Here is a 25,753-nt window from a genome sequence, read left to right on the forward strand (position 1 = left end):
GTGGCTCTTAGCTGTATCAAAGTGCATTGAAAGGGCGAGACTTCATTAGAGCCAACATGTCTTCTGTTGCATTTCATCAAAGCAGCCAATCGAATTCACCGAAGACGTTCACCTCCGCCAATCAAAATCACCCTGGGGTGGAACAATACGGAAGTGGGATGGTCTGGCTCTGTGTCCGGACTCCGGGTTGTTGTTGTGGATTGATAAATCACTGGAGTTGACGTTACCGCACTAATCGTTTTCCCCTGAAACTGACTTTATCCAACCGTTATTGACACACGATATAAAAGCAGCCATGCCGGGGATAGAGGCGCTACCGATAGAGGAGACATTAGAGGACAGCCCTCAGGTGAGAACGCTGTTATCTTGCTAGAATGCTAGAATGGGTTAGCTATCAACTGTTACACAGTCATTGGTGACGGGGGGGGGGGCTTTACAGCAGGGAGTGAGCATCACATCATGCATGCATTCCACATAGGCATAGCGTGTCATGGCATTTAGATATTTGCAAATAGACTGCTAGAATTGTGACAATTTGTTATTGAAAGTACTCTACTTTATGTCTAGGGTCTAGGCGGGGATACAATACTAGTTATTATAATGCTTTTTCGGGGTTTTAACCTGACCTCACTGAGAAACCCCTTCACTGTTACAGAGAACCTCAAACGATTCTTATTATATCCAGTCACTTTTGTGGCAGTCAGTAAGTAGCTGATTTAGATAGGTCACCGCTGTCGGTGTAGCACCTCTCAGCTAGCCTTGCTAAATCAGGCTTCATAGTAGAAGATTTAAGGCACATTTGACTTCAAGTCATGATGCAGAGAAACCCTTTGGTATGGAATTACCTTAGGGTCATACTAAAAGATTTATCCAAAGAGACGAGCTGCATCACCCCTCATTTATGAAATATACATGTTTTTCAAAATGGCCGCCGACAATAACCCACTATTACACCATACCCCATATCGTTGCTTCTGTTAGAGCTATAATAATAATATTGGTGCCAAAGTATACATTTTTAGGGTCAAGGAATCCAATTAAATAGATTTCAAGACTAAAAAATCTAAAGGTTTTCTCGTTACCGTGACAACGGGGGCAAAATATGCACATTTAATTCGAAAACATACGTTTTAACAGGGTAACTTTACCCCCCCTTATCCACTAAAACTTTCATTTAGTTTCCTCTTTGGCTTGGAAGTACCTTAGGGTCATAGGAAAAGATTTATCCAAAGACACAAGCTGCATCACCTTTCATTTCTGAATTATACACCTTTTTCAAAATGGCCGCCACCATTTACAGCAATACAGCATAGCCCGTATACCTTTGCTTCTGTTAGAGCTATAATAATAATATTGGTGCCAAAGTATACATTTTTAGGGTCAAGGAATCCAATTAAATGGATTTCAAGAATAAAAAACCCAATAGTTTTCTCGTTACCATGACAATAGCTGTTAAATATGCAAATTTAAATCGTAAAATACGTTTTAACAGGGTAACTTTCCACCCCTCACCCCTAAAACTTTTATTTAGTTTTCCCTTTGGCATGGAAGTGCCTTAGGGCAATTGGAAAAGATTTATCCAAAGAGACGAGTTGCATCACCCTTCATTTACGAAATATACACATTTTTAAAATTTACAATAATACAGCAGATCTAATATTTTTGCTTCTGTTATAAAATTTTGCTCATTTCCACTCATATCATCATACATCATCAGCCAATCAGCTGAGCACATTCCGTGCTCATGCACACACGTACACACAAAGCTGTGCATATAGGAGCGCCGCTAAAAAAACCGTAATGTTTTTCTCATTACCATCACCATCCATCCATCCATCCATCTTCAACCGCTTATCCGTAGTTGGGTCGCGGGGGCAACAGCTCCACCAGAGAGCTCCAGACTTCCCTCTCCAGAGCAACATTAGTGACTTCCTCCTGGGGGATTCTGAGACGTTCCAAGGCCTGTGAGTCGATGTATTTCCTCCAACTGCGCCTTGGTCTGCTCCGGGGTCTCTTCCCAGTGGGACGTGTGTCGAGGACCTCCCTAGGGAGGCGGCCGAGAGGCATCCTAACCAGATGCGCGAACCACCCCAGCTGACTCCGAAAGCGAAGGAGCAGCGGTTCTACTCCGAGTCTCTCTCGTGTGACTGAACTTCTCACCCTATCTTTAAGGGAGATGCCAGCCACCCGTCGAAGAAAACTCATTTCGGCCGCTTGTATTCGTGACCTTATTCTTTTCGGTCATGACCCACACTTCATGGCCATAGGTGAGAGTAGGAACGAAGATTGCTCGGTAGACAGAGAGCTTTGCCTTCTGGCTCAACTCTCTTTTTGTCACAACAGTGCGGTACAGCGACTGCAATACCGCCCCTGCCGCTCCGATTCTCCGGCTGATCTCCTGGTCCGTTCTCCCCTGACTCGTGAACAAGACCCAGAGATACTTGAACTCCTTCACCTGCATGGGTAATGCCTCATTCCCTACCCGGACTGCACAATCCACGGTTTCCTGCTGAGAACCATGGCCTCAGATTTGGAGATGCAGACCATCACAATTGTAATTAATCAAATAAGTCACAACAAGTTGACATAAAAATGTCCCCAGCATTGCACAATACAGCGGTTCCCTGCTGAGTACCATGGCCTCAGATTTGGAGATGCTGATCCTCTTCCTATGGCCACCACACACTCGACAACATAATCTGCAAAAAGCAGTGAAGCAACCCTTAGCTCCCCGAAGCGTACCCTCTCCTCCACGACTGCGTCTCGAAATCCTTCCCTTTCAGGTCATAGGGGCAACAGCTCCACCAGAGCTACAGACTTCCCTCTCCAGAGCAACATTTGTAACTTCCTCCTGGGGGATTCAGAGGCGTTCCAAGGCCAATTAATGGTGGTAATCCCTCCATCTCATCCTTGGTCTTCCCAGGGGTCTCCTCCCAGTGGGACGTGCATCGAGGACCTCCCTAAAGGGAGATGCCCGATAAGCATCCTAACCAGATGCCTGAACCACCTAAGATGGCTCCTTTCCAAAATAATAAGCATGACTGAACTTCTCACCCTATCTGTCCCTATGTTGAAAATATGTGTCAAGTGTCAACCAATCCCCTCAACACCCAGAGCCTTCAGCATTTCTCGACGGATCTCACCAACCTCTGGGGCTTTTCCACTGTGGAGTTGCTTAACTGGCTGTCCCGAGTCTCCTGGGATAACATATACTGACCATAACTGTTATGGTCAGCCCATGATTGGCACAGAAGTCCAATAACAAGCCACCACTCGGGTTCAGATCAGGGAGATCGTTCCTCCCAAACACGCCACTCCCAAGTGTCTCATTGCCCACGTGCATTGAAGACCCCCAGTAAGACTACAGAATCCCCCACAACAGGTGCCCCATACAGGGCCCCATGTAAGGCACCTTTAAAATGCTGCATGTCTCTGCAAATACTTGTCTCGTATACATTATGTGAATAGGATTTGCAACCCCATTGTCATGGTATTGACCCTTATATTATTATTATAGCTCTAACAGAAGCAAAGATACGGGCTATGCTGTATTGCTGTAAATGGTGGCGGCCATTTTGAAAAAGGTCTAGAAATGAAAGGTAATGCAGCTTGTGTCTTTGGATAAATCTTTTCCTATGACCCTAAGGTACTTCCAAGCCAAAGAGGAAACTAAATGAAAGTTTTAGTGGATAAGGGGGGGTAAAGTTACCCTGTTAAAACGTATGTTTTCGAATGAAATGTGCATATTTTACCCCCGTTGTCATGGTAACGAGAAAACTTTTAGATTTTTTAGTCTTGAAATCTATTTAATTGGATTCCTTGACCCTAAAAATGTATACTTTGGCACCAATATTATTATCATAGCTCTAACAGAAGCAAAGATACGGGCTATGCTGTATTGCTGTAAATGGTGGCGGCCATTTTGAAAAACTTGTATATTTCAGAAATGAAAGGTGATGCAGCTCGTCTCTTTGGATAAATCTTTTCCTATGACCCTAAGGTACTTCCATGCCAAAGAGGAAACTTATTGAAAGTTTTAGTGGGTGAGGGGGGTAAAGTTACCCTGTTAAAACGTATTTTTACGAATTAAATTTGCATATTTTACCCCTGTTGTCATGGTAAAGAGAAAATTATTGCGGTTTTTATTCTTGAAATCTATTTAATTGGATTCCTTGACCCTAAAAATGTATACTTTAACACCAATATTATTATTATAGCTCTAACAGAAGCAAAGATACGGGCTATGCTGTATTGCTGTAAATGGTGGCGGCCATTTTGAAAAACGTGTATATTTCAGAAATGAAGGGTGATGCAGCTTGTCTCTTTGGATAAATCTTTTCCTATGACCCTAAGATACTTCCAAGCCAAAGGAGTTCTCTGCATCATGACTTGAAGTTAACGGCGAAAATCTCGGCCTTAAATCTTCCACTATCAGTTTTTGCCAACAAGGGACTGGAAAAGTGATGCCAAATGCTAATAATCTGCCGACGGACAGAGGGTATCTGAAGCTGACAAAGTATCAGTAGTAGTGTGGTGAACACAGTCGACAAGGCATGTTTATTAACGAATTGGTTGTCATTCGCTGAGGTCATGGTTTTAGTGTAATTTGTGTTTGAGTGGTGCAGTCAGTCACTCTCTGCCTTCCTGGGTTCCTGGGTCTGTCCGAGCACGGAAATAGTACAGGTTTTGATCAGATCTTCAAGCTCACAACCTGTTGCCATGCAAGTACAGTACAGTACGAAGTACGTACAGTACAGTACAGTACAGTACAGTACAGTACAGTACAATACAGTACAGTATTACGAAGAACAGAACAGTACGGTACTACGAAGAACAGTACAGTACTATGAAGTACAGTACAGTACTACAAAGTGCAGTACAGTACCACGAAGTACCACTCACTTTGTAGCCTCGGACTCGCCATTCGTTTTGCACAAAAATGTAGTGTACTCCTGTGGGGTTCTCGGCTTTAGACAGTTGCTCCGCTCTGTTCCTTGTCTTTTCTCAGTCAGTTCAAATAGGGTTATCCAGTTCAGTACATGATCTGGAACTGGACGACAGGTCCATTTAAACCAGTGCTGTCAAAGTCATGACATGTATCTTGTATCATAGTCCAGGCAAACTAGCTTATTTTGGACCCAAAATGCAAAGTAATTGTGATGTACCATTTTATTCTAAGAAAACCCAACAACGGATGTGGTCAGGAGTTGCAACACCAGCCTTTGACAGCCCATACATCGAAACAGTATCTGATTGTGTTAAGCGCTTCCACCTGCACGGAATGTATGAAAAAAACACTTTGCAGATAGAGGATAATTCGATGGAGCATATTAAATGAATGATTAACGTCCTCTACTATGGGTCCATCTTTATGATGGACACCATGTTTCTTATTCCACTTCTCCAGGAATGGGGAAAAATAGACGCCTCAAGCCTCAACTGAGAGACAGGTGGAAAGCACAGTCAACCTCTTACATAAAAAGATTTCCTAGAATGGTTCTCGTCCTTGGTTCAAGCAAGGTTCAGAAATTGGATCAGCACAAAAGTGCGTGTGTCTGTGTGTGGACCAGTAGAGGGCAATATAGAATATGTATTAGCGTTTATCAAGCGTTATTTTGGCTACCTCAGTGTCTGATTGAGGAAAAACTCTTTAGCAATCTACTGCCAGAGGCCTTGTGACTGCGGAGCTACTTTCCACGTGGCATAATTGGAAACAGTCTGTGATTCAGGAATGTGTCTCTCACATGAGGATCAATATCTGTAACGTTTTTCATCAGTGGGAGTCAAAATAATTTTGCCCTGCTACTTTTAGTGGTAAAATGCTGATTCAATCACCTTGTTGGCTCACTGGTGGTAAAATATTGCTACTCCTGAGTCCTGAAGGAACTTTGTGTCCAGACTCCACAGCCAAACTAAATCTGAGAAGTGCATTCCAACACCAAAATGGTTTTCTGATAGCATAGGTATGCCATTGTTGTTGGTAAATTGAAAAATCACACCTGTGTGAAGTGAGGGGCACTCTTATCATCATACGTCATCTCATTCTGGCCTATCACAATTTTACCCTTTCCCCAGGCTGTTGGCCTGTTTTGTGAGGCTTAAGAAAAAAAAGAAAGCCCTCTCATCGCGCTGATCGAAGGCAGGAAGGCAGCTATATGCGTGCTACAGTGTATGTGATGGTGCCGGAGGGGCGGCTTGGGAGAGACAGGGAAAGAGATGGAAAGCAAGGGAAGATGCAGAGGTGGAGCTCAATTACCACATTCAAGACAGATACAGTATATCTTGTATTGTGTTTATAATGAACTAAGACGGTTGTATACACACTCAAGATGCACACTTGCCCGATCGGGAACCCCGGTAGCAACCTTCACCTGGCCGACCATTTGTTTTACTTGCCCCGGGCAATCTGGCAACTGTTATTGTCAAGCCCTGGTCTTCAATGATTGTGTTTACTTACTTGTAAACAGAGCAAGGTTTCGACACAACATTCAATACATTTACAACCGCATGTAAGACTGGTGTGTACCTTATCTGCTGAATTATGGACAAGGGACTCTAATGACTCTCATCAGAGCGCTATGATGGATGCATTACGGACACTCTCACACTCGCCCTCGTCTTGACACAATCATGTCACATTCTCTTTCTCTCTGTCTCAATGATGCACTCTGTGACACTGTTGGAACAGATACCACTTCAGTTGATATTATAAAACGACTACTGACCACAGAACGGGTCACCAGGACACTGTTCCATTCCATTTGGTTATTGTAATGACCTCAGAAGGAATGAAGGATAACCACAACATTGTGTGTGTGTGTGTGTGTGTGTGTGTGTGTGTGTCTGTGTGTGTCTGTGTGTGTCTGTGTGTGTCTGTGTGTCTGTGTCTGTCTCAGACTCGTTCTCTGCTGGGTGTGTTTGAGGAGGACACTACAGCGATCTCGAACTACTGCACACAACTGTACCAGGCCATGCAGAGGATCTACCATGCACAGGTACATTTTAATTCAAACATTACATGGTGACACTTTATTTAAAATCCTATTGAGGGTCTGACCCAGGGTGTCCAAACCAGCCCGTTCCATCATCAAGGTCTGTAATGGGACCATACATGTTTGACAACTTTTTTGTTTGTTGATAATGTATTATAAAGCCCTAATCACACCAAAGGGTCACCATGCAACTCCTTGGGTCCAAACGGTTGCAAGGAGTTAACGCTAAAACTGTCTCGACCCTTTGGTGTGGTTTGGGCCATTGAATTCCATGCATTGAATCACTACGGTCAACGTGCAACAAGACATATCACATCGCAGGGACAATGCTAAAACCGTCTTGACCCTTTGGTGTGGTTAGGGCTTAAGGCCTGGTCATAATGCGTTATAAGCTCAGTGTCTTTGTCATAATTATATTTATAATTATAAACATTTATAACGAGTGATAATGCATTATAGACTCAACCTTAATATAAAGTCTAGCCAAACATTACAATTTTACTTGGTTAACAGCATATTATACGCTATGCCATCTGTCATGTTTTGTAAAAGAAAACTGCAAAACAATGGCACTGCACCATCATAATTTATTAATTATGTTAAAAATCAGGATGATTTAAATTTCCTCCACCATGTACAGAAATGGCCATGATGTATCTTTTATGGGTTAAAGTACGTCAAGGTATTCCAAAACAATTACTTGATCTGTAATCATCACACAGACGGTGTATATTACGTCAATTCATGCAACACACACACACACACACACACACACACACACACACACACACACACACACACACACACGCGCGCACACACACACACACGTAATGATAGACACAGGTGAATGTGTTTGGGGTTCCAGCTGATGATTTCTTTTTGTGATTTCTCAGAATGAGCTGAGTGCTGCCACTCATCTGACCTCCAAACTCCTAAAGGAATATGACAAACAGGTACGGACTCTAAAACCACTGTAATCCAGTCAAGATTGAAGATGATGATATACAGAGAAAAGAATATCAGCACTCTCTTGAGTAGTTTCTTCTGAACTTGTTTGGGAGGGATAGTGTTTCTCCCTGCATGCCTTACACCCCCCGGTGAAATCCTCACTGTCAGGTGAAAAGAAGCGTAGTGGTCAACACCCTCCCCAAGACCAACCAGGGGGGTAGTTGTCATAATGCCTAAATTGGAATAAAAAGGGGAAAAAAGACGAATAACAAAAAATACAACCCTAAAGTGTCGTAATAAACCATTGAGCCATTATGGAATAATCCTGGCTCATCCACCCCCCTTTTTACCTCCTTGTGAGGTAAAACTCATAGTTGCCTGTCTGGTGTTGTTGCAGCGCTTTCCTCTGGGGGGCGATGATGAGGTAATGAGCTCCACCCTGCAACAGTTTGCCAAAGTCATTGATGAGGTGAGGACACACACACACACACACACGCATTCACATAATATACTGACTCATCTGTTTTGTGTGACGTGGCACTCAGTCTCTTTCTCTCTCTTTCTAGTTAAGTTCCTGTCATGCTGTGCTGTCCACCCAGTTGGCCGATGCTATGATGTTTCCTATCACACAGTTCATAGAGAGGGATGTAAAAGGTAGTGAAACACACGCACACACTCCATCTGCAGTTAAACAAAATTAAACGCATTTTCATTTTGCCTACAATGACATTTTCAGATCTTTTTCTACATTCACCCACAAACATGCATGCGATGACATTTATTTCCTGGTCTTTTTCTACATTCACCCGCATGCATGCGATGACATTTATTTTCTGGTCTTTTTCTACATTCACCCACAACCCGCATGCATGCGATGACATTTATTTTTTGGTCTTTTTCTACATTCACCCTCACTTTGTTTACATACTGAAATACTTTTATGACACTTCCACAAAGTTGTGGGGAATTTACCTTCATGACTGGGCATTTCGAATGGTTAATTGAAATATAGCTTTTTTTCACAGCAGCCATAATATTGGCATGAAACAATAGGTGGCAATAGGCTTACTGCTAGTCTGGTGGTTTTGTCCTAAATTTGTGGTGAAACACTATTTAATAAAAGTGTAAAACTTGGTACACCCTGAACATTTTCAGATATGAAGCCATTACAAAAACGCCCTCTGGTGGTATTCTTTTTACCATTGCACAAAAGAAAATCTTGTTCAAATCAAATGGCTGTACATTCCCTTGCTAAAATATCTGGTGTACTATATCCTAGAGGGGTGGGTCTGAGCCCCTGAGCAGAGTAAGTGAGTGAGGTGTGGATGTATAGGGGGGTGGTTGAGGTGCATCGGTACCCCAGGAGGAGGAATGTGGGAGTGGAGGTCGAGGTATGTACAGTAGTGTTGGTCAGTTACAGTAGATGAGTACTCTAGTCTAGAAGTTCCCCCTTTTGGAATGAATGGAGGGACATTTCTGAGAATCTTTCTCTCCATATGATGTGGAATGTGGACATGTTGCCACAATGGCCCATGTCGATATGAGAGCTGGGGAACATATTTCTCATGTGCTATTTAGAGCTGGGCATAGGACCCAGGGAACATAGGACCATGGAATCAAGCGAAGGCATTCATGTTTTCAGCATTCACTACCAGCTTGTCCAGGTTTTCACCTTTTAAAACACTTTCTTAGTGCTTACTGAGATGTTTATCATGTTCTGTTCTATTGAAAGGTGTATAGTCACTAGGGGCCCTATCTTGTGCGCCACCTTACCCCATATCCTTAAAACTTATTTACTATTTTTACTATTATGAAAAACATTTCAAAATGGTTCAAATTGCCGATCTACAAGCTCACAATGTTTTGATGTAGATCGGCTATTTGAACTATTTTGGTTTTTAAAATAGTAAAATCTGGCTAATAGGTTTAGGAATAAGGGGTAAGGTGGCGTGCAAGATGGGGCCCTAGGTGTGCTAAAATAATTGTTCCCCATCATGATGTAAACGAGAAAAATACAAGTTGAAAAGTATTATTGTAGTATATGTTGTATTTTGGCTTTAACTTATTTTATCCTATAATATTATCAACGGCGTTGCGGTGAAGAGGATCAGCGACTTAGGACCCAGGGAACATAGGACCTTACTGTAGGGAACATAGGACCTTACTGTAGGGAACATAGGACCTTACTGTAGGGAACATAGGACCTTACTGTAGGGAACATAGGACCTTACTGTAGGGAACATAGGACCTTACTGTAGGGAACATAGGACCTTACTGTAGGGAACATAGGACCTTACTGGGAACATAGGACCTTACTGTAGGGAACATAGGACCTTACTGTAGGGAACATAGGACCTTACTGTAGGAGAGCAAATGTAGAGCTGGGGACTATAGGACCCAGGGAACATAGGACCTTACTGTAGGGAACATAGGACCTTACTGTAGGGAACATAGGACCTTACTGTAGGAGAGCAAAATGCATAATTTGGTTATGGTGGGAAGTGAAATGGCCACCAGGGGGTGTCTTTGCGATGGCTCCATATCTGAAAATGTTCAGGGCCCCAAAATGATTTTCGGACAAAACCACCAGACAATACCACCGTTTTCAAGATACTGTATGTTGTTTGAGACCAACATGGTGAATGAACTGACTGACCAGCCATGTCCATGGCTGGTCCTGACTATGAAATTCTGATTATGAATATGATCCATAATGTTTCTGTCATTCTTGTTAATTCCACTCTGTCATGCCCCCATCTCTCATTCTATCTGCCTCTCCAGAGATTTTGACATTAAAAGAAGTATTCCAGATATCCAGCGATGGTGAGTCACCAACTACACACACACACACACACACACACACACACACACACACACACACACACACACACTGTACACCGTATCACCACAGATGCAGTAAATGTTCTGTATTTACATTGAATTAAATCTGCAGATTTGTCAGTGTGTCTGTCTGTTGTCTTGCCTTCTGTCTGTCTGTAGATCATGACATGGCCATCAACAGATACAGCCGTCTGTCCAAAAAGAGAGACAATGACAAGGTATGAAGGTGTCTGTGTGTTTGTGCGTGTGGTTGGCTACTGGGGCTACATGTATTAAAGTTTGAGCAGCGTCATATTCTACCATGCAGAATTGTTAAACCTAGAAGCTCAAATCAAATGTGGAGTCCTTTGAGCGTGTGTGTGCTGTGAGACATGAAGCTGTGGCCCGTACATGGAGCAGCGGCGTCAGTTTGTAGCTGGGATAATATATATTTTTACATTAGTCCCTGTCCTTTCTGTGGCCATGGTACATGTTGTAAATAACTGAAAGTGTGTTTGTGTAGGTCAAGGCGGAGGTGATCGAGGACGTGTACACGTCTCGTAAGAAGCAGCATCAGACCATGATGCATTACTGCTGCTCCCTCAACACACTGCAGTACAAGAAGAAGATCTGTCTGCTGGAACCCCTACTGGGATACATGCAGGCTCAGGTACACGCACACACACACACACACACACACACACACACACACACACACACATTCCCAGGTACACATGAACACACTCAGGTATGTTGATGTGGTTTTCGTGGAAATCATTTTCTTTTCTCTCTCTCCATCTGTCTTCCGTCCACCCCCCTCTCTTTCTCTTGATCTGTCTTTTTCTGTCTCAGATCAGTTTTTTTAAGTTGGGTTCAGAGAATCTGACTCAGCAGTGGGAGGACTTCCTGGGAACTATTGGAACGAGTGTTCAGAAGTACGTAAAACCTTCAGCATGCATCCTCAAAACAGCAGGATATTGTGTTATCCATCTATTCTATTGACTTGTGTGTGTGTGTGTGTGTGTGTGTGTGTGTGTGTGTGTGTGTGCGCGCGCGGTGTAGTGTACGTAGAGAGATGGAGTCTGAGGTGAGCTCTATGCACCAGACCATCCAGGACCTGGAGAGGTCATGTGACCCGCTCTATGTCCCATGTGACCCTGACCCCGCCCACTCCCCCGCTTCACGCAACCTAACCAGGAAGCAAGGATATCTTTATACACGCAAGTAATAACCACAGACCAACCATAATGTGCACACAGATTGTTATTCCATTCTATTATTTTTCAATACCTCCTCTGACCCCCCTGTCCCATGTCTGTCTCTTTCTCTCTCTCTCCCTCCTTTCTTTTGTGTGGCAGTAAGACCGGCCTGGTGTCCTCGTCGTGGGAGCGTCAGTATTTCTTCACACAGGGTGGTAACCTGATGAGTCAGGGCAGGGGGGAGGTGGCAGGAGGCCTGGTTATGGACATCGACAACTCTTCCGTGATGGCTGTTGACTCCGATGACCGACGCTTCTGTTTCCAGATCACTTCCTTCGATGGAAAAAAGTAACAGCTTTTATAGTCATATACATATACCAGTATATATAATATTTTGTTTACCAATAGATTTAAACATTTTGTACATCTGCTAGTTTTAACTTTTTTTTAAATCTTGAAAGTGTTTTTTAAAGTCTTCTCTTCTGGGGGTCCCTGGCACAAAACATTTTCAGATGGGGGTCTGTGGCCAAATAGGAATTTCGGGGGCTTTGATGGTGATTGTGTGTCTTTTCAGACCGTGACCCCCCAAAATAATCATTTTGTGAACTGTGGACTCTCCACCCTGACACCAACTTGGTTTGTAGGAGTTGAGGCATTACATTTAGTTTGGCTCGGATCCACCGATAAATATTGTGAAATTTACAAGCTCACAACAAGTCCTCGCAACGAGGCGTTGTGTGAACTTGTAGATTGTCTTTTTCTTCCCCCCCTCCCCCCTTTTGGGGTATTAAAATGGCTTAAAAGTAATTCAATTGTCACTTTACTGTGATCTAGGGACCCCCCAAAATTACAGATTGGGAAGCACTGATGTAGTAAACGGTGTGTTGTTGTGTTTCCAGAGTGGTCACGCTGCAGGCAGAGAGCAGGAGAGACTGTGAGGAGGTGAATAGAACACGTTATTTCCATACGTTTACATATTGTCTCTGTCGGGTGGAAACCTCCTGCATGGAAATCTCCAAAAAACAGTTACTTTTCAGGATTCAAATTCTAAAACTGGAAAAAGTAGCAGATCCACAAGCTCAAAACGTGTTGCTCCGCATTGCGCTTCTATCTTGTGGAACTGCTTCTTTTGATGCTTTCTTGTATGATCAAGTAATTCACAACAAGAAATATGGATATAAGAGAGTTCTTTGCCTGACGGTGACGATATTGTCACTGTCGCCTGGAAAACCTTGATATACGTAAGTCATATCTCCAAAACGGTTACTTTTCAGGAAATAGTGTTCCAATGGATCCAATGTAGTTATTAGTCACAAGTTCTTGTTAATACTTTTCATTGGTTCAATATATTAATTATTTATAAAACTCTCAGACACAACCGTTATCACCTTCAAAGATTCTTACAAATACCAGATCGATATGTTCACAATGTGCCATTCCCCAAAATTATTGTAGATATTGTAGCTATTTTCGTTACTTTTTAAAATCTTCCCAAGTGGAGATGGATAAATAAATAAAATAAATGGAGCATTTATCAAAGGCACTTTACATAGATTTTGCATTACATTCACCCATTCACACACACGCATTCATACGCCGATGGCAGAGGAAACCATGCAAGGCACCAACCTGCACATCGGGAGCAATTAGGGGTTCAGTGACTTGCTCAAGGACACTTCGACACTATAGGCTCATTCATAGTCTGGATTTTCGGTGGTTCCTCCCTGTCCCCAGTTAACCCCTGGGGGTCAAAAAACCTTGGGTTTCGTTTTTGGCTAGGTGGCCCATCCAATCAGGATAGAGAGGGGCCTGTGCTGTTGGCCTTTCGCGTTTCTCCCCACTGTAGTGCGTGCATGTGCAATTGTGCACATGTTGTTACCGGGGCGGACCGGGAGGTTTTCCAAATCACTGAATGCTCCTTTAACACATTCTGTACAAAACACGTCTGGAAACGTCATAAGGATCAGAACCGAGTGGTACCTTAGACGTCTGTGGACGTCCTAGCGACGTCCAAACGACGCGGGGCGAGATAATAATATTCAGAATTATTCCTTCTTTTTTTTTTGGCATTTCGCTTTTCGCTTGCCGTATGCTAACGCTCTGTGCAAATATTAGCTTGTCATTGACTCCCATGTTAGCGCGGCGGAAAGAATGACTCGTATCTCCTCATCCAGGGCGCTCTCCGTGGTGATGAATGGATCGATATGCTGGCGCTGCATTTCTGCTCCTCATCCGTCTCTCCCGCAAAATATGAACGCTTTTTGGAGTTTATATAAATATAGTAAGATGATCGGGGATTATGAGCTCACTTTGTCAAGTCAATTTTTTTAAGAAAGTGTTTCCGGTTCATGGCTTTCAGAGTAAAAGCGATCACTACTCTGGCGACTACTCTGGCACCCCGGAGCGTCTATTTTGATGCACTTCCTGTACTAGATGTGTTAATATAACACATTTTAACTTTGATATAACATTATTGCATAGAGATCAAACCATTTAATGTAAGAAACTAGCAGATCTGCTTCATTTAGGAGGAATCTGAACTGATCATTTTTTTCCATGTGTTCCAGTGGATCGCCACTATCAACAACATCTCCAAAAGAATCTACCTGAGTGAAAATGCCGAGGTCTGTACGGTTTTAACTGGTCTAAAATGTTTCCCAAACACCGAGTCGGGACACATTTTGGGGTTGCAAACTTTTTATGGGTTGTGAGTAAATATCATTTTTATTGTTGGCATTTCCTACTATATATATATTTTTTCCCCTTTTATTATATAAAAAAAAAGCAATATATTTTAAAAATATATAAACCGAAAACACGGGAGTCTATCCCTGTTACTGCAATCAAATAGAAGAGCCAATTGAAGTAGCCATTTATCTATCAACTCAATAATGAAAATGTGATGAATTGAAGAATCAATTTGAAATCGAACCATGATCCCCAAAAATGTAAATTCAGTGTGATAATTTGTAGCATGAGCATAGTTTAAATGAAATGAGTTTTTAAAAAAACGCCTTTTAAATGATTTCCATCCAGTGAATTAATCCTGTGTTTCAATTGGCAGGAGCTAGCAGCCAGGGTAAACCAATCAGCTTTGGAGGCTGTGACACCATCACCATCCTTCCAACAGAGGCACGAGAGCATGAGACCTAGGTACTGTCAAAATGTGATATTCGGGGCTTGATTAGAGCTTAATTTGACTTTGATATGCCAAAAACTATGATCGCCAGAACAATCCACTTTACTACAGTTTGAACCGGAATTAATTGTCGGCCATTTTAACTGTTTGGTCAAAAACGTCTGGCACTACTGGTGAGCTAGCGCCTGTAAATCATCTCAACCTTTTCCTGAGTCAGTGGCAGTGCCCACTTCTCAAAAGTGTTCACAGTACACCCATTGTGCATTTTCAGAGCATGTTTATTTTAATGATCAATCAATCGATTCTGGTCCAGCTTGGATCAATGGTTTAAGTTCATATTTATCAGTATCACAATGAAAACTAATGTTTTAAACTAAATATACTATTATTTGTTTAGCTTTTTTATATTATCTTTCAAATCTTAGTGTTTTTTCAATTACTTGGCAGCCCACAGGTTGAGAATCACTTTAGTAAATGCTCTCTCTCTCTCTCTCTCTCTCAGTAAAGGGCGATCAGGCCGCACTAGCAGTGTGAGCTCTGGCTCGGAGCCATCTCCTGCCCTCTCTGCCCTCTCACTGGAGGCTCTGGTTGCTTCGGACACGCCCATTCAGTTTGACATCATCTCCCCTGTCAGCGAAGAGCTCACACACAGCAAGAATACAAACACACAGAGGTATACAGTGTGTACACACACACAAATATACACACACTGCAAGAACACACACATCTCTACTTTTTGAATGGGATCATTTTACTTTGTGTCTTTAGCCTAGCTAGCGGTAGATAGATATCTCACCTCCCAATGAGATGTACCTGATGCTAGCTAGTCCTTATATTAAGTTTGGTTCTATTGTATTATTTTCTGTTATATTATTTGATGTGCTATTGTGTTCTGTTTTTTTATCAGGAGGAGTAATCCATTTGGGGAGTCTGGTGATACACCTCCGGAAGACAATGAAGGTACCTGTCTGTAAAGATGACTCCACCAAACAGACTACTTAGTCTGAAGTAAAACTGCGCGCAAACTTTCGGGGGATGGCACATTGTTTTGCTAGTTGTAGTAGCCTACTGCTTTTCTTTGAGTTGATCGATTGATATAGGAATTGAGAGTTGAGATTCATAATATGTTCAAATGTGCAATGTCAGATGACGGGTCCGTCATCAGCTTAAAATAATAAAGTATGTAAATAATGTTGACAATTCCTCAAAATGTTCGACTATAACAACATCATCTCTACTACTGGCCTCTCCTCCAGACTCTATCCTTCACCAGTTGTTCATCGTTCGTTTCCTGGGTTCTGTGGAGGTGAAGAGGACCTCTGATTGGCCGGAAGAGCCGTCAATCATCTATGAGACAATGCGACAGATCCTGGCAGCCAGGGCCATTCACAATGTCTTCAAGATGACAGAGTCCCACCTGCTGGTCACCTGTGACTGTCTAAAGTCAGTGTGTTGTGATGTTTAATTGTGGTGTGTGTGTATAACATGTCTAATGACCTATTAATAATATCTATATGTTTTGGACTTTCAGACTTATTGATCCTCAGACTCAAGTTACCAGACTCAGGGTATGTGTGTCTTTCTCTCTCTTGCCAACTCTTGCTCAATATTTCTCCTTCTCAGTTTCTCATCCCATCTTACTCTCTCACAATTTATTTCTCTCTCTCTCTATCCATCTCTCTCCCTTTTTGTCTGCCTGACACGTGCGTTGCGTGCACAGTGCACACACACACACACACACACACACACACACACACACACACACACACACGCATTACTAAAACAGACACTGTCTTTGTACTTCCTGACCTACTGTACATGTAGTCACATAACACAGTGGTTCTCAACCTCTGGGATGGAACCCCCAGGGGGTGATTTCTCAGGGGTCCCAGTAAAGCGACAAGAACATTACTATTACTGCATCAAAAGTAATCAACAAACTATGCTATAAAAACTGGTCAAACATTCTCAAATAATATAAGCCATAGGCAAAAATTGTGAAAATAGCTGATCTATAAGTGAGCTTGTAAATCAGCTATTTTCACAATATTTATCAGTGGAACCGAGTCAATTGGGGGGTCGCGGCCTGACAAGGTTGAGAGCCACTGACACAACATAACTATGTGCACATCTAGTCTGTTTAATCTCTCTCTCTCTCTCTCTGCAGTTCCCTCTCTCCAGTGTGCTACTCTGTGCGTCCCATCAGGAGAATAAGCGTTTGTTTGGTTTCCTGCTGCAGCCCTCCGGTGGGCGGAGCGACCAAAAGGCCATCTGCTATGTCTTCGAGTCCAACAACGATGGAGAGAAGGTAGAATTTGCTTGTCCGTTAACTCTTTTGTCTTTTAGGTCTGGGTGTAAAGCTTCTTCCATGATAAGATTCCATATTCATTCTTCAGATCATTAGATACTAGTCCATAACTTGGCGGAAAGCACGACCACAGATACCATATCCCATGGCAGAAATGCTAATAAACAGTTTCAATTTGGGGAAAGTGAAAAGCTAATGTGCAATTTCATATCAGTTGGTCAATCCTCGCTCAACGCTCTCTCTTCCTCTTTGCCAAGGTCATTATGATATCCCAGTACTTTTTGTACTGTAGCATTATCGCTACAGGGAATGTTTTATTCCAACAGTACATTCCGGACAAATGACTAAGAAGCTTGCTGTAACACCAATACTTCCGCCAAACAAGATTAGTGCCCGTTTTCACATTCATTTCAAAATTCCCACTATACTTCCTGCATTTGGCTTTGTGAAACCTCAATTCTCCCGACAGCAACCATTTTTATTATTATGGAACTACTGTATATTCAAGCTTTTCTAGACTATTAAATCATTGTAATGTCAATATTATAACCTAGCAATGACAGACAGACTTTCAACTTTGTCATAGCATTTTATGTTGTCAGTATTTCTTTAACTTGTTGTTAAAATGTTTTTTGTCAGATCTGTGACAGTGTGGGGTTGGCCAAACAGATAGCCTTCCACTCTGAGATGGTAAGACACTGTTATATATATATATATATATATATATATATATAAAATGAGCTGATAGAAGTAACTGAGATAGTGAGATAGATACTGAGATGGAACACTAAGAACTGGATCGTGTGTGTGTGTGTGTGTGTGTGTGTGCACAGGATCGTAAGGCTGTGGAAAAGAGAAAAGAGGAGGACCTAGCCATGGAGAGACAGCAGGAGGAACTCAGCAAACAGAGACAGATAGAGAAGGTGACATTTTGACCTTCAAATTAACCCTAATCCCATTCCAGGACCCGTGATGTTGATTCAGTATGCGATACTAAGTAAACTGAGCATTTATCCTGTGTTTTATGGTAAAGGCTCAGTGTAAATTAGACTGTTTTAGAGTAATGTCTTCTTTTAGGGTCTGAATGATTACTGGAACAACAAGCATACGTGTACATGCACACAGACCTTTTCCATATCCTCTCTAAAACGGATGGGTAGAAATTAAGTAGCCATGTGAGTCATGAGCTAGACAATATATTAATAAGGGAACATCCAAACCTTTTAGTTAACTTCTGAACATCAATGTAACAGACACTCTTAATCCAGAGCAATTTGCATTAACAGGAGTGTGTTCTTTTTGAGGGGCGCAGCCGCGCAAGTATTAGTGTAGATTTTCGTCTTACACAAACATTAAATTCTCCCATTAACAATGAATGGAGAATTTACGTCATGTGTCTGAGCAAATGTTAAGAGCGCCCCTCACTTTCACACGGGTGTGATTTGTATTTTATTGTGCTTTATGTTAAAGGACCTGGAAGAACAGAGTCAACTGATTGCAGCCTCTAGTCGAACACCTGCCAACCCCACCACCAGCGATGGACAGTTCCTGGTGCTTAGCAACAGCCAATCAGAGGACAGCGATCCTGGAGAGGAAGGGAAGAAGAAGGGCGAGTCAGAGGCTTAATGAAGAGAGAGCAGAGGCATGATCGTTTGCTTATGGCCACCTAGCTTCGTGGAGTTTATTTGGTTTTATTTTTCTATCCCTTATTGTCAAGAGAGTATAAAAGAAAGTCTCACAAGGGCCTGCTTCGGAAAGAAAATAGGACTCTTGATGGGAAGACAGATGCCAGCAAGTTGGCTTCCTGTGACCTGAAAACGTAGGAAATAACAAACGCACCTCCCTTGAAAATGGAGGAAGGGAGACGCATGAACGGTTAAAACATTATTTCAACTTTCCCAGAAGGATCTGTTCTCTCGCTTTGCTGTAAATTCTGTATTTTATACTGTCTCATGTCCTGCAGAGACAAACGGAATTCTCTGTCCGACAGTGACAAACGCAGAAGTCAAACTTTTATTTTATTAACATTGTTGAATTACTGTAGATATCAAAGCTAAACCCATGTCATGACCAGTGACCTTTAAATAGTTCTTGATATTTGTCTTTGTAGGACAGCAATACGTAGCCGTTTTTATGTTTGGTTTTATAAAATGTTCTAATGTCAACAATACAGCACTAAATCAGGAATTATTGAGCAGTATAGGCTTAGTATTGCACAGATTCAGATATATTGGGACACTGAGATATAATGGGACACTTTGTACGTAATTATGTGGTTTACACATGGAAGACATCGTTAGTGACTGGACATTAAGCGATAGTGTAGGGGCTACTAGTGCACACACATGCATACAGAGTTGCAGACGCAACTGGGAAATGTTTGATGCTTGTGCTCTATTTCCAATATTGGCGTCCGTGAACAGATTGGACAGAATGGAGAGGACAGATCATGGAGATAACATTAATGAGGTAGGGGAAGAGAGAGAGTTTGCAACATTGGCACCAGCGAATGGACAGGACAGAGGAGCGAAGGGGCAGGCAGACAGTCATGGAGGCAACATTAGTGTGTGTGCGGGGGGGAAGCAGGAACAACATACATCCATTACTTCACGAATCGGTTATTCTCGCTATATTACACAATTTATTTAGCTGTAGCTTCCAACACTCACTGTGGCTACTAACGCACTCTGTTCATTCACCAGTTAACAATAAGTAACTATAATCAGCCCAGATTACATTAGAAAAAGATTGAATTAGATGTCATTGTCGAAGAAGCTTGCTTACAAGCTTCCATCCGAGAGCTCAGTAGGACAGCCTGGGAAGTAACCCTTTCTCATTCCAGAACCCCCTCCTCTAGCCTACTAGACAGACAGAAGACTGGTTGCAGTAATCCAAAAGTATTCAGATTAGCTTTAAAATTGTATATAATTTGTAATCCAAGATATTACGCTACTAAATACAAAAATTGCTATGTAATTTGTATTCAGTAACTGATTACATTTCAAAGTAGTGAAAGCTGCTGCTAGCACTTTGTTCACTCGCAAGTTAGCTGTCGCTGTTAGTGCTCTGTTTATTTACCGGCTAACTGTAGATGCTAATACTAACTGTCCTATAGAGATAAATACTGAAACGGAAGGAAAAAAAGGAAGGACACATGCAGATCTTGGTCCATTTTCAGAGTGTTGCCACTAATATTTAAAGTTCATAAGTAGGACAGTTCTTCCAGAGCAGTCGTAAGTATTGTTACTTACCAGGCTATTTTGATGAACTAGACTAGAGCTATCTGTATACCTTTTTCATTGAGATTCACTTAATAATTTCTGTACGATTGTTCTTATATTTAATGCCAGGTTATTGTTACATGAAAGGAACAAAAACTAAGTACACTGTCATCTATGCTTTTTAAAAGCAGCAAGTGAAAAGTTAAACTTGTGCTGTCATTTCAAGTTTAGATCTGTCTGAAATCCGTTAATCACACCATCTTGCGTAGCCTTGGTACCCAGGTTTTCATTTTTAGAGTTTGTGAGGATGTGATTTTTTTGAAAAGTACGTGTTCTGAGCAGCAGCGGGTGTCACATCTGTAGAGCCACTGGATCAGTTGGGGGCTGAGCGCCTTATTTACCCCCTGATGAGATGCCCTTGAGCAACAAATTATACAGTGGAGCTGCTCTGTGGCCAATGGTTGATGGTTGTACTGGGCAGCTCCCAATAGCTAACAATTAAAGTAATTCCCAGTAGCAAACCGTATCGGTTTGTGTTTGTACAGTGGGCAGGTGGGCTTTTATCCAAAATACTTTCAAATGTTTGTTGTGTTCACTAATTCCTGCTCACCAATGGCAGTGACAAACAATGCAAGGAAAGTGCCAATCTGCTCATCAGGAGCAGTCAGGATTCAGTGTCTTGCTCATGGACACTTCAATATGGAGCTGAGGATTGAACCGTCCCCAAGCGGCCACTCCAATTTCTGAGCCACTGCCACCCAGTTGCATTGTAGTTGTACTGAGCAGCTCCCAGTGGGAAACCGTAGAAGACTGTGGTTTTTCTGGGCTGCTTGCGGTGGCCAACTGTAAGACTGCGTGTGGATGAGCTCATTTGGTCACTACCCCAAGTAGTCTCTCGAAACAGACAGTTGACGTGCGCGTGAGCGGTGTTAATACAGTACGTATAGTTGCACCACTCAGTTCACACAGGTGTGATTTCTTTTTTCTCCGATGGGTTTCTCAGTTTCCTACCCCAGTGACCGAAATGGTAGATTCCCCTGACAGTGGGAAGTTAGGTGGTTGAAGACAACTGCTGCTGGCTCCCTCTGCCATTCTGTGAACCATCAAACTGCAAAGTGCCCCTTTCTAGTATGCATTAAGTCTTATCTCCTGAAGTGAAGTAACAACAATGCTGCTAAAAACTGATATAAACTATCTTCAAGTTGATGGTCATGTTACATGTTACAAATTGTTGATCAAATGCTATTTTCTACTGATAAAGATAGAAAAAGGGGTGCGCTTCCTCTGGAAACTCCCCTTGGTTGAGGTAGTGGGTGCTTGGCTTTGAAAATAAACCAACTAAATGGAAAAATTGGCACTCCAAAATAAAAGATGCAAGACTGGCTCAGATGCAATTTCTCAAGTTTATTTGCGAACGTGTTTTGGCAGAGCCTTCTTCAGAGCAGACTAAGAAAATGATTTAGTAGCTATTTTCTACTCTTTGTGAATATGTAAGGCTTTAGGTAGCCTAAGTGATAAACAAATTACCACCCAAGCAGTGCCCTCTTCATCCAGCCGAGGGCAGGCGTGAGACTGCGCTGTTTGCATGCGTGTGTGTGATATTGTGCTTTGCAAACTAAAGTCTAAACTGTATGAAGCCACTGTCCATTTGAACTTATCTGGTATTGATGCACACTTCACCACAGTAACAAGGTCCCCCGGGTTCAGTTCCCCACTGCATGAGTCCTGCTCAAATCTCCATGAACAAGACACTGAAATGCGACCTGCTCAGTGCTCACAAATTGCAAGTCATCCTGGATACGTCTGTTACAGGTTCCTTTAAAAGTTACTGTAATTTTCAAATTAGTTGTATGGTTCCTTTTTGATGATGTCTTCTGTCAACATGTGCCACTCACTGAGGTCTAGCACCCTATGGCCAGCCTTATTGCTGCAACACCATTGGTGCTACTAGAGACAAACTCCCACAAAGACAAACAACATTTAATGTTAATATGTTATGGTCTTATGTGTGACCATTAAACACTAGTCATGTGGTCTGTGATCTTTAAAAAATACCCATCAAAGTAGTTACTGTTGTTTGTTGGGCAGCAGTGTTTCTGTATATACTTTCTGTTTACATTCAATAGATCACCTCACCTTGTATTAATTATCATCTGAGAAATGTACCTGCTCAGAGCCCAAGTGAAGATACAGTAGCAGAAGATGATATAGTCTTTGATTGATATTTTGGTTGATCATTGATGTGAAGGGGTAAATTGACTGGGTGATAGTAATTTAATGAGGGGAATTGGTGATTTATTTGGTTGATAGTGATGTAATGCATTGAATGGGTGAGCTACAGGTGACATGAACAATGATGTTAAATTGTAAATATTTGCCAGTGGTTCTCATTATAGTGACATGATAAAAACATGCTTTTCAATGGTCAATAAAACGCATAACAAAGGTGTCCAAGGGTCTTTCTTTGAGAGGTTAAATGACGCTAGTATTAGTAATGCACCTTTTATTAGAAGGATAAGCCCCAATCAGATGCATAATCTTGTTTTCAAGGGGGATCACAAGACAAATACATGCACGAACACATCCATGCATACATACATTGAGATTTAGCACTGCAGCTATAGCATTATTAGTACAGCACTGTTGTACAGTATTGGGGTTGAGAGAGGAAGTTTGTTCTAAGTACTCAACTCCATCAACATTCCATCCATCCCTCCTTCCTTTTCAGAGCTGAATAAACAAGTGTGCTGTTGGTTTTAAGCCTTCTATAGACCTTAAATTGGGTGTTAATCTGGTTTTAATGGGAACAAACTGTCCCCTGCCGTTCTACCATTGTACCCCATCATGCGGCTCCACCACTGGGCCTCCAGTCCCCTGGTAGCTTTTGTTTTTGCGGCAACACAATCCACTGGCCTCCATATGCATGACAACGGTCAGTCGACTGGGGAAATTGGGAGATTAGCATAATAGTATTAGCTACAGGATTTGACTGGATTATTGCAATTATTATTATTATAGGTTGCGAATAAGCAGAGGTAAATATCTAATTATCTGACTGACTGACTGGCCCCATAAAAATACTTTTTCTCATTTATCTTATATATTATACACAATATATTTTAGATATATTTTTGCCTTTATGAATTAATTTTCTCCCTTATATTTCTTTTTTTATGCTATTTCATCAAAACATATTTCTTCCCTGTATTCGACTGACTAAAGTTGACTGACTGTTGAACTGTTACTTTAACATACCATGTTTGGTTGGACCCGTTTTTTTCAATGCTCTTAGTTTGGATTAAGAAAGTGTTTTTCTGAGCCGCTGTGTAGCTGATATGATTTTAAATATTTATACACACACACACACACACACACACAACCTCTCAGAGGTTTAGTCTATTATTTGTGTTAATTGACTCCTACCTGTTCTATTTAGCGTTTCACCATGGGGAGCGTTCCTCCATTCAGATGGAAACTCTACTTCTTTCCTCTGGTCCTTATTTAAGAGACAGCACAGAAAGACAGAGGAAGAGAAGGTGATGGAATGACAGAGAAAAACACATCAAGTTAATGTAACTAGTTAAAAATGTCATGTCATTTTAGAAATGTGATGTTTAGACCTTAGTCTTTTTATGTTTGCTGCTACAGAAACAAGATATTTTATTTTAACTGGAGACCTCAAGGAGAAATAACTAGTGGGAAGAATGAGGACAGGAGCAGGTACAACTGTTTTTTCCATTGAGAGAATTCTCAGGTTGGATTTGGACAAACCCAGAGATTCCCTGACTCTCTATCGACCATGGACAGGTAATAAATTACATTATGTAATTACTTACATTAACTTCTACTTCTAGCATGTCACAAAGAGGAAGTGAAATATTCAAATTCAACAACATAGTAGGCCTATAACTAAAATATATTTTAATATAGCTATTTACCAGGACACTTAAAACCTCATAAAGGAATATAACTCATCACGGTTATTTATTTGTAGTGGTGTTTTAACCTGTATTATTGTGATAATCATAAACCCAATGCTACATCAGATGGGAAACTACTAACTTCATTTCATATATTATGTTTATAATGTATTTTAACTGTATTTAACATATTCCTTAACACTCTTGATCCAGGAGGGAATACACATTTTTTTATTTTTAATGAATTTTCTATTTGGTTTATTATCAGTTTTATTCTGGTGAAGATGAGGCCTGGGTCTCAGTGTGTTTATGACTTGTCTTTCAGAGGACAGAGCAACATGGCTGCCATGTCCTGCTTCTGAGAGGATAGTCGAGAATGACACCCTCTGCTGTAAACAGCAACTCAAAGAGACTTACAGGCCGATGCTAAACTGGTACATCGGACGCAGACCGAGGACTGCTTTCACCAGCACACAGGTACAATAGGATATATTGAGAGTCCAAAATGTAAACATTTGCAATGCGTTCACTCACATTTGCTGTAACATATATATATATATATATACTGGATGGACAGATAAATCGATTGATCGATAGTCAATGAATAGTCTGTGTGTGTGTGTGTGTGTGTGTGTGTGTGTGTGTGTGTGTGTGTGTGTGTGTGTGTGTGTGTGTGTGTGTGTGTGTGTGTGTGTGTGGTGTGTGTGTGTGTGTGTGTGTGTGTGTGTGTGTGTGTGTGTGTGTGTGTGTGTGTGTGTGTGTGTGTGCGTGTGCGTGCGTGCGTGCGTGCGTGCATGCATGCGTGTATACTCCAGGTAGATGTACTAGAGTGTGTTTTTCAAGTGGAGTCATATCCCGGCATCCAGCTGAGAGAGGAACTGTCCTCTAAACTCCACCTGGATGAGGACAGGATCCAGGTGAGGTCATCATGTCCACTGTCCACTTCATATCTCTGTCTGTCTGTCATAACTGTGTCATTCTGTTTGCTTTTAGTGAAAGATCATTCTTATTGCCTATACAACAATCTCTTTCTATCTGATCCCTCCCTCTCTCACTCTGTGTCTCTCATCCGCTGTAGATCTGGTTTCAGAACCGCAGGGCTAAACGGAAGCGTTCAGACAGAGAGTCCAGGTTGCATCTGTTCCAAACGGCACTAGCAGACCTGGTAGGTGTCACCATCAGCCCCGGGACCAGAGATCAACCGTG

General features: G+C 41.9%; 1 protein-coding gene across 1 annotated transcript; it reads left to right on the top strand.

Annotated features, from left to right (window-relative positions):
• Nucleotides 1-188: 188 nt before the first annotated feature.
• On the top strand, nucleotides 189-23,067 carry appl1 (adaptor protein, phosphotyrosine interaction, PH domain and leucine zipper containing 1). Its single transcript, XM_080787961.1, has 22 exons — nucleotides 189-349; nucleotides 6,897-6,995; nucleotides 7,886-7,945; nucleotides 8,338-8,409; nucleotides 8,507-8,594; nucleotides 10,722-10,763; nucleotides 10,941-10,999; nucleotides 11,284-11,430; nucleotides 11,613-11,695; nucleotides 11,823-11,984; nucleotides 12,119-12,307; nucleotides 12,859-12,901; nucleotides 14,527-14,583; nucleotides 15,024-15,112; nucleotides 15,601-15,771; nucleotides 16,006-16,058; nucleotides 16,355-16,541; nucleotides 16,630-16,666; nucleotides 17,266-17,406; nucleotides 18,046-18,096; nucleotides 18,240-18,329; nucleotides 18,877-23,067. Exons 1-22 carry the CDS (start codon nucleotides 296-298, stop codon nucleotides 19,030-19,032), a joined length of 2,130 nt encoding a protein of 709 aa, XP_080644087.1. The 5' UTR covers nucleotides 189-295; the 3' UTR covers nucleotides 19,033-23,067.
• Nucleotides 23,068-25,753: the final 2,686 nt, after the last annotated feature.

Source organism: Protomyctophum bolini, assembly GCF_963924005.1.
Source record: "Protomyctophum bolini genome assembly, chromosome: 2".
NCBI lineage: Eukaryota > Metazoa > Chordata > Actinopteri > Myctophiformes > Myctophidae > Protomyctophum > Protomyctophum bolini.

What these genes read in the sequence shown, in the direction of transcription:
- appl1 (XM_080787961.1), top strand. Translation starts at nt 296, where the DNA reads ATGCCGGGGATAGAGGCGCTACCGATAGAGGAGACATTAGAGGACAGC. An exon ending in AAAAGAGAGACAATGACAAG is followed by an intron (nt 11,000 to 11,283) that starts GTATGAAGGTGT and finishes GTGTTTGTGTAG; the next exon opens with GTCAAGGCGGAGGTGATCGA. An exon ending in TAGCCTTCCACTCTGAGATG is followed by an intron (nt 18,097 to 18,239) that starts GTAAGACACTGT and finishes GTGTGTGCACAG; the next exon opens with GATCGTAAGGCTGTGGAAAA.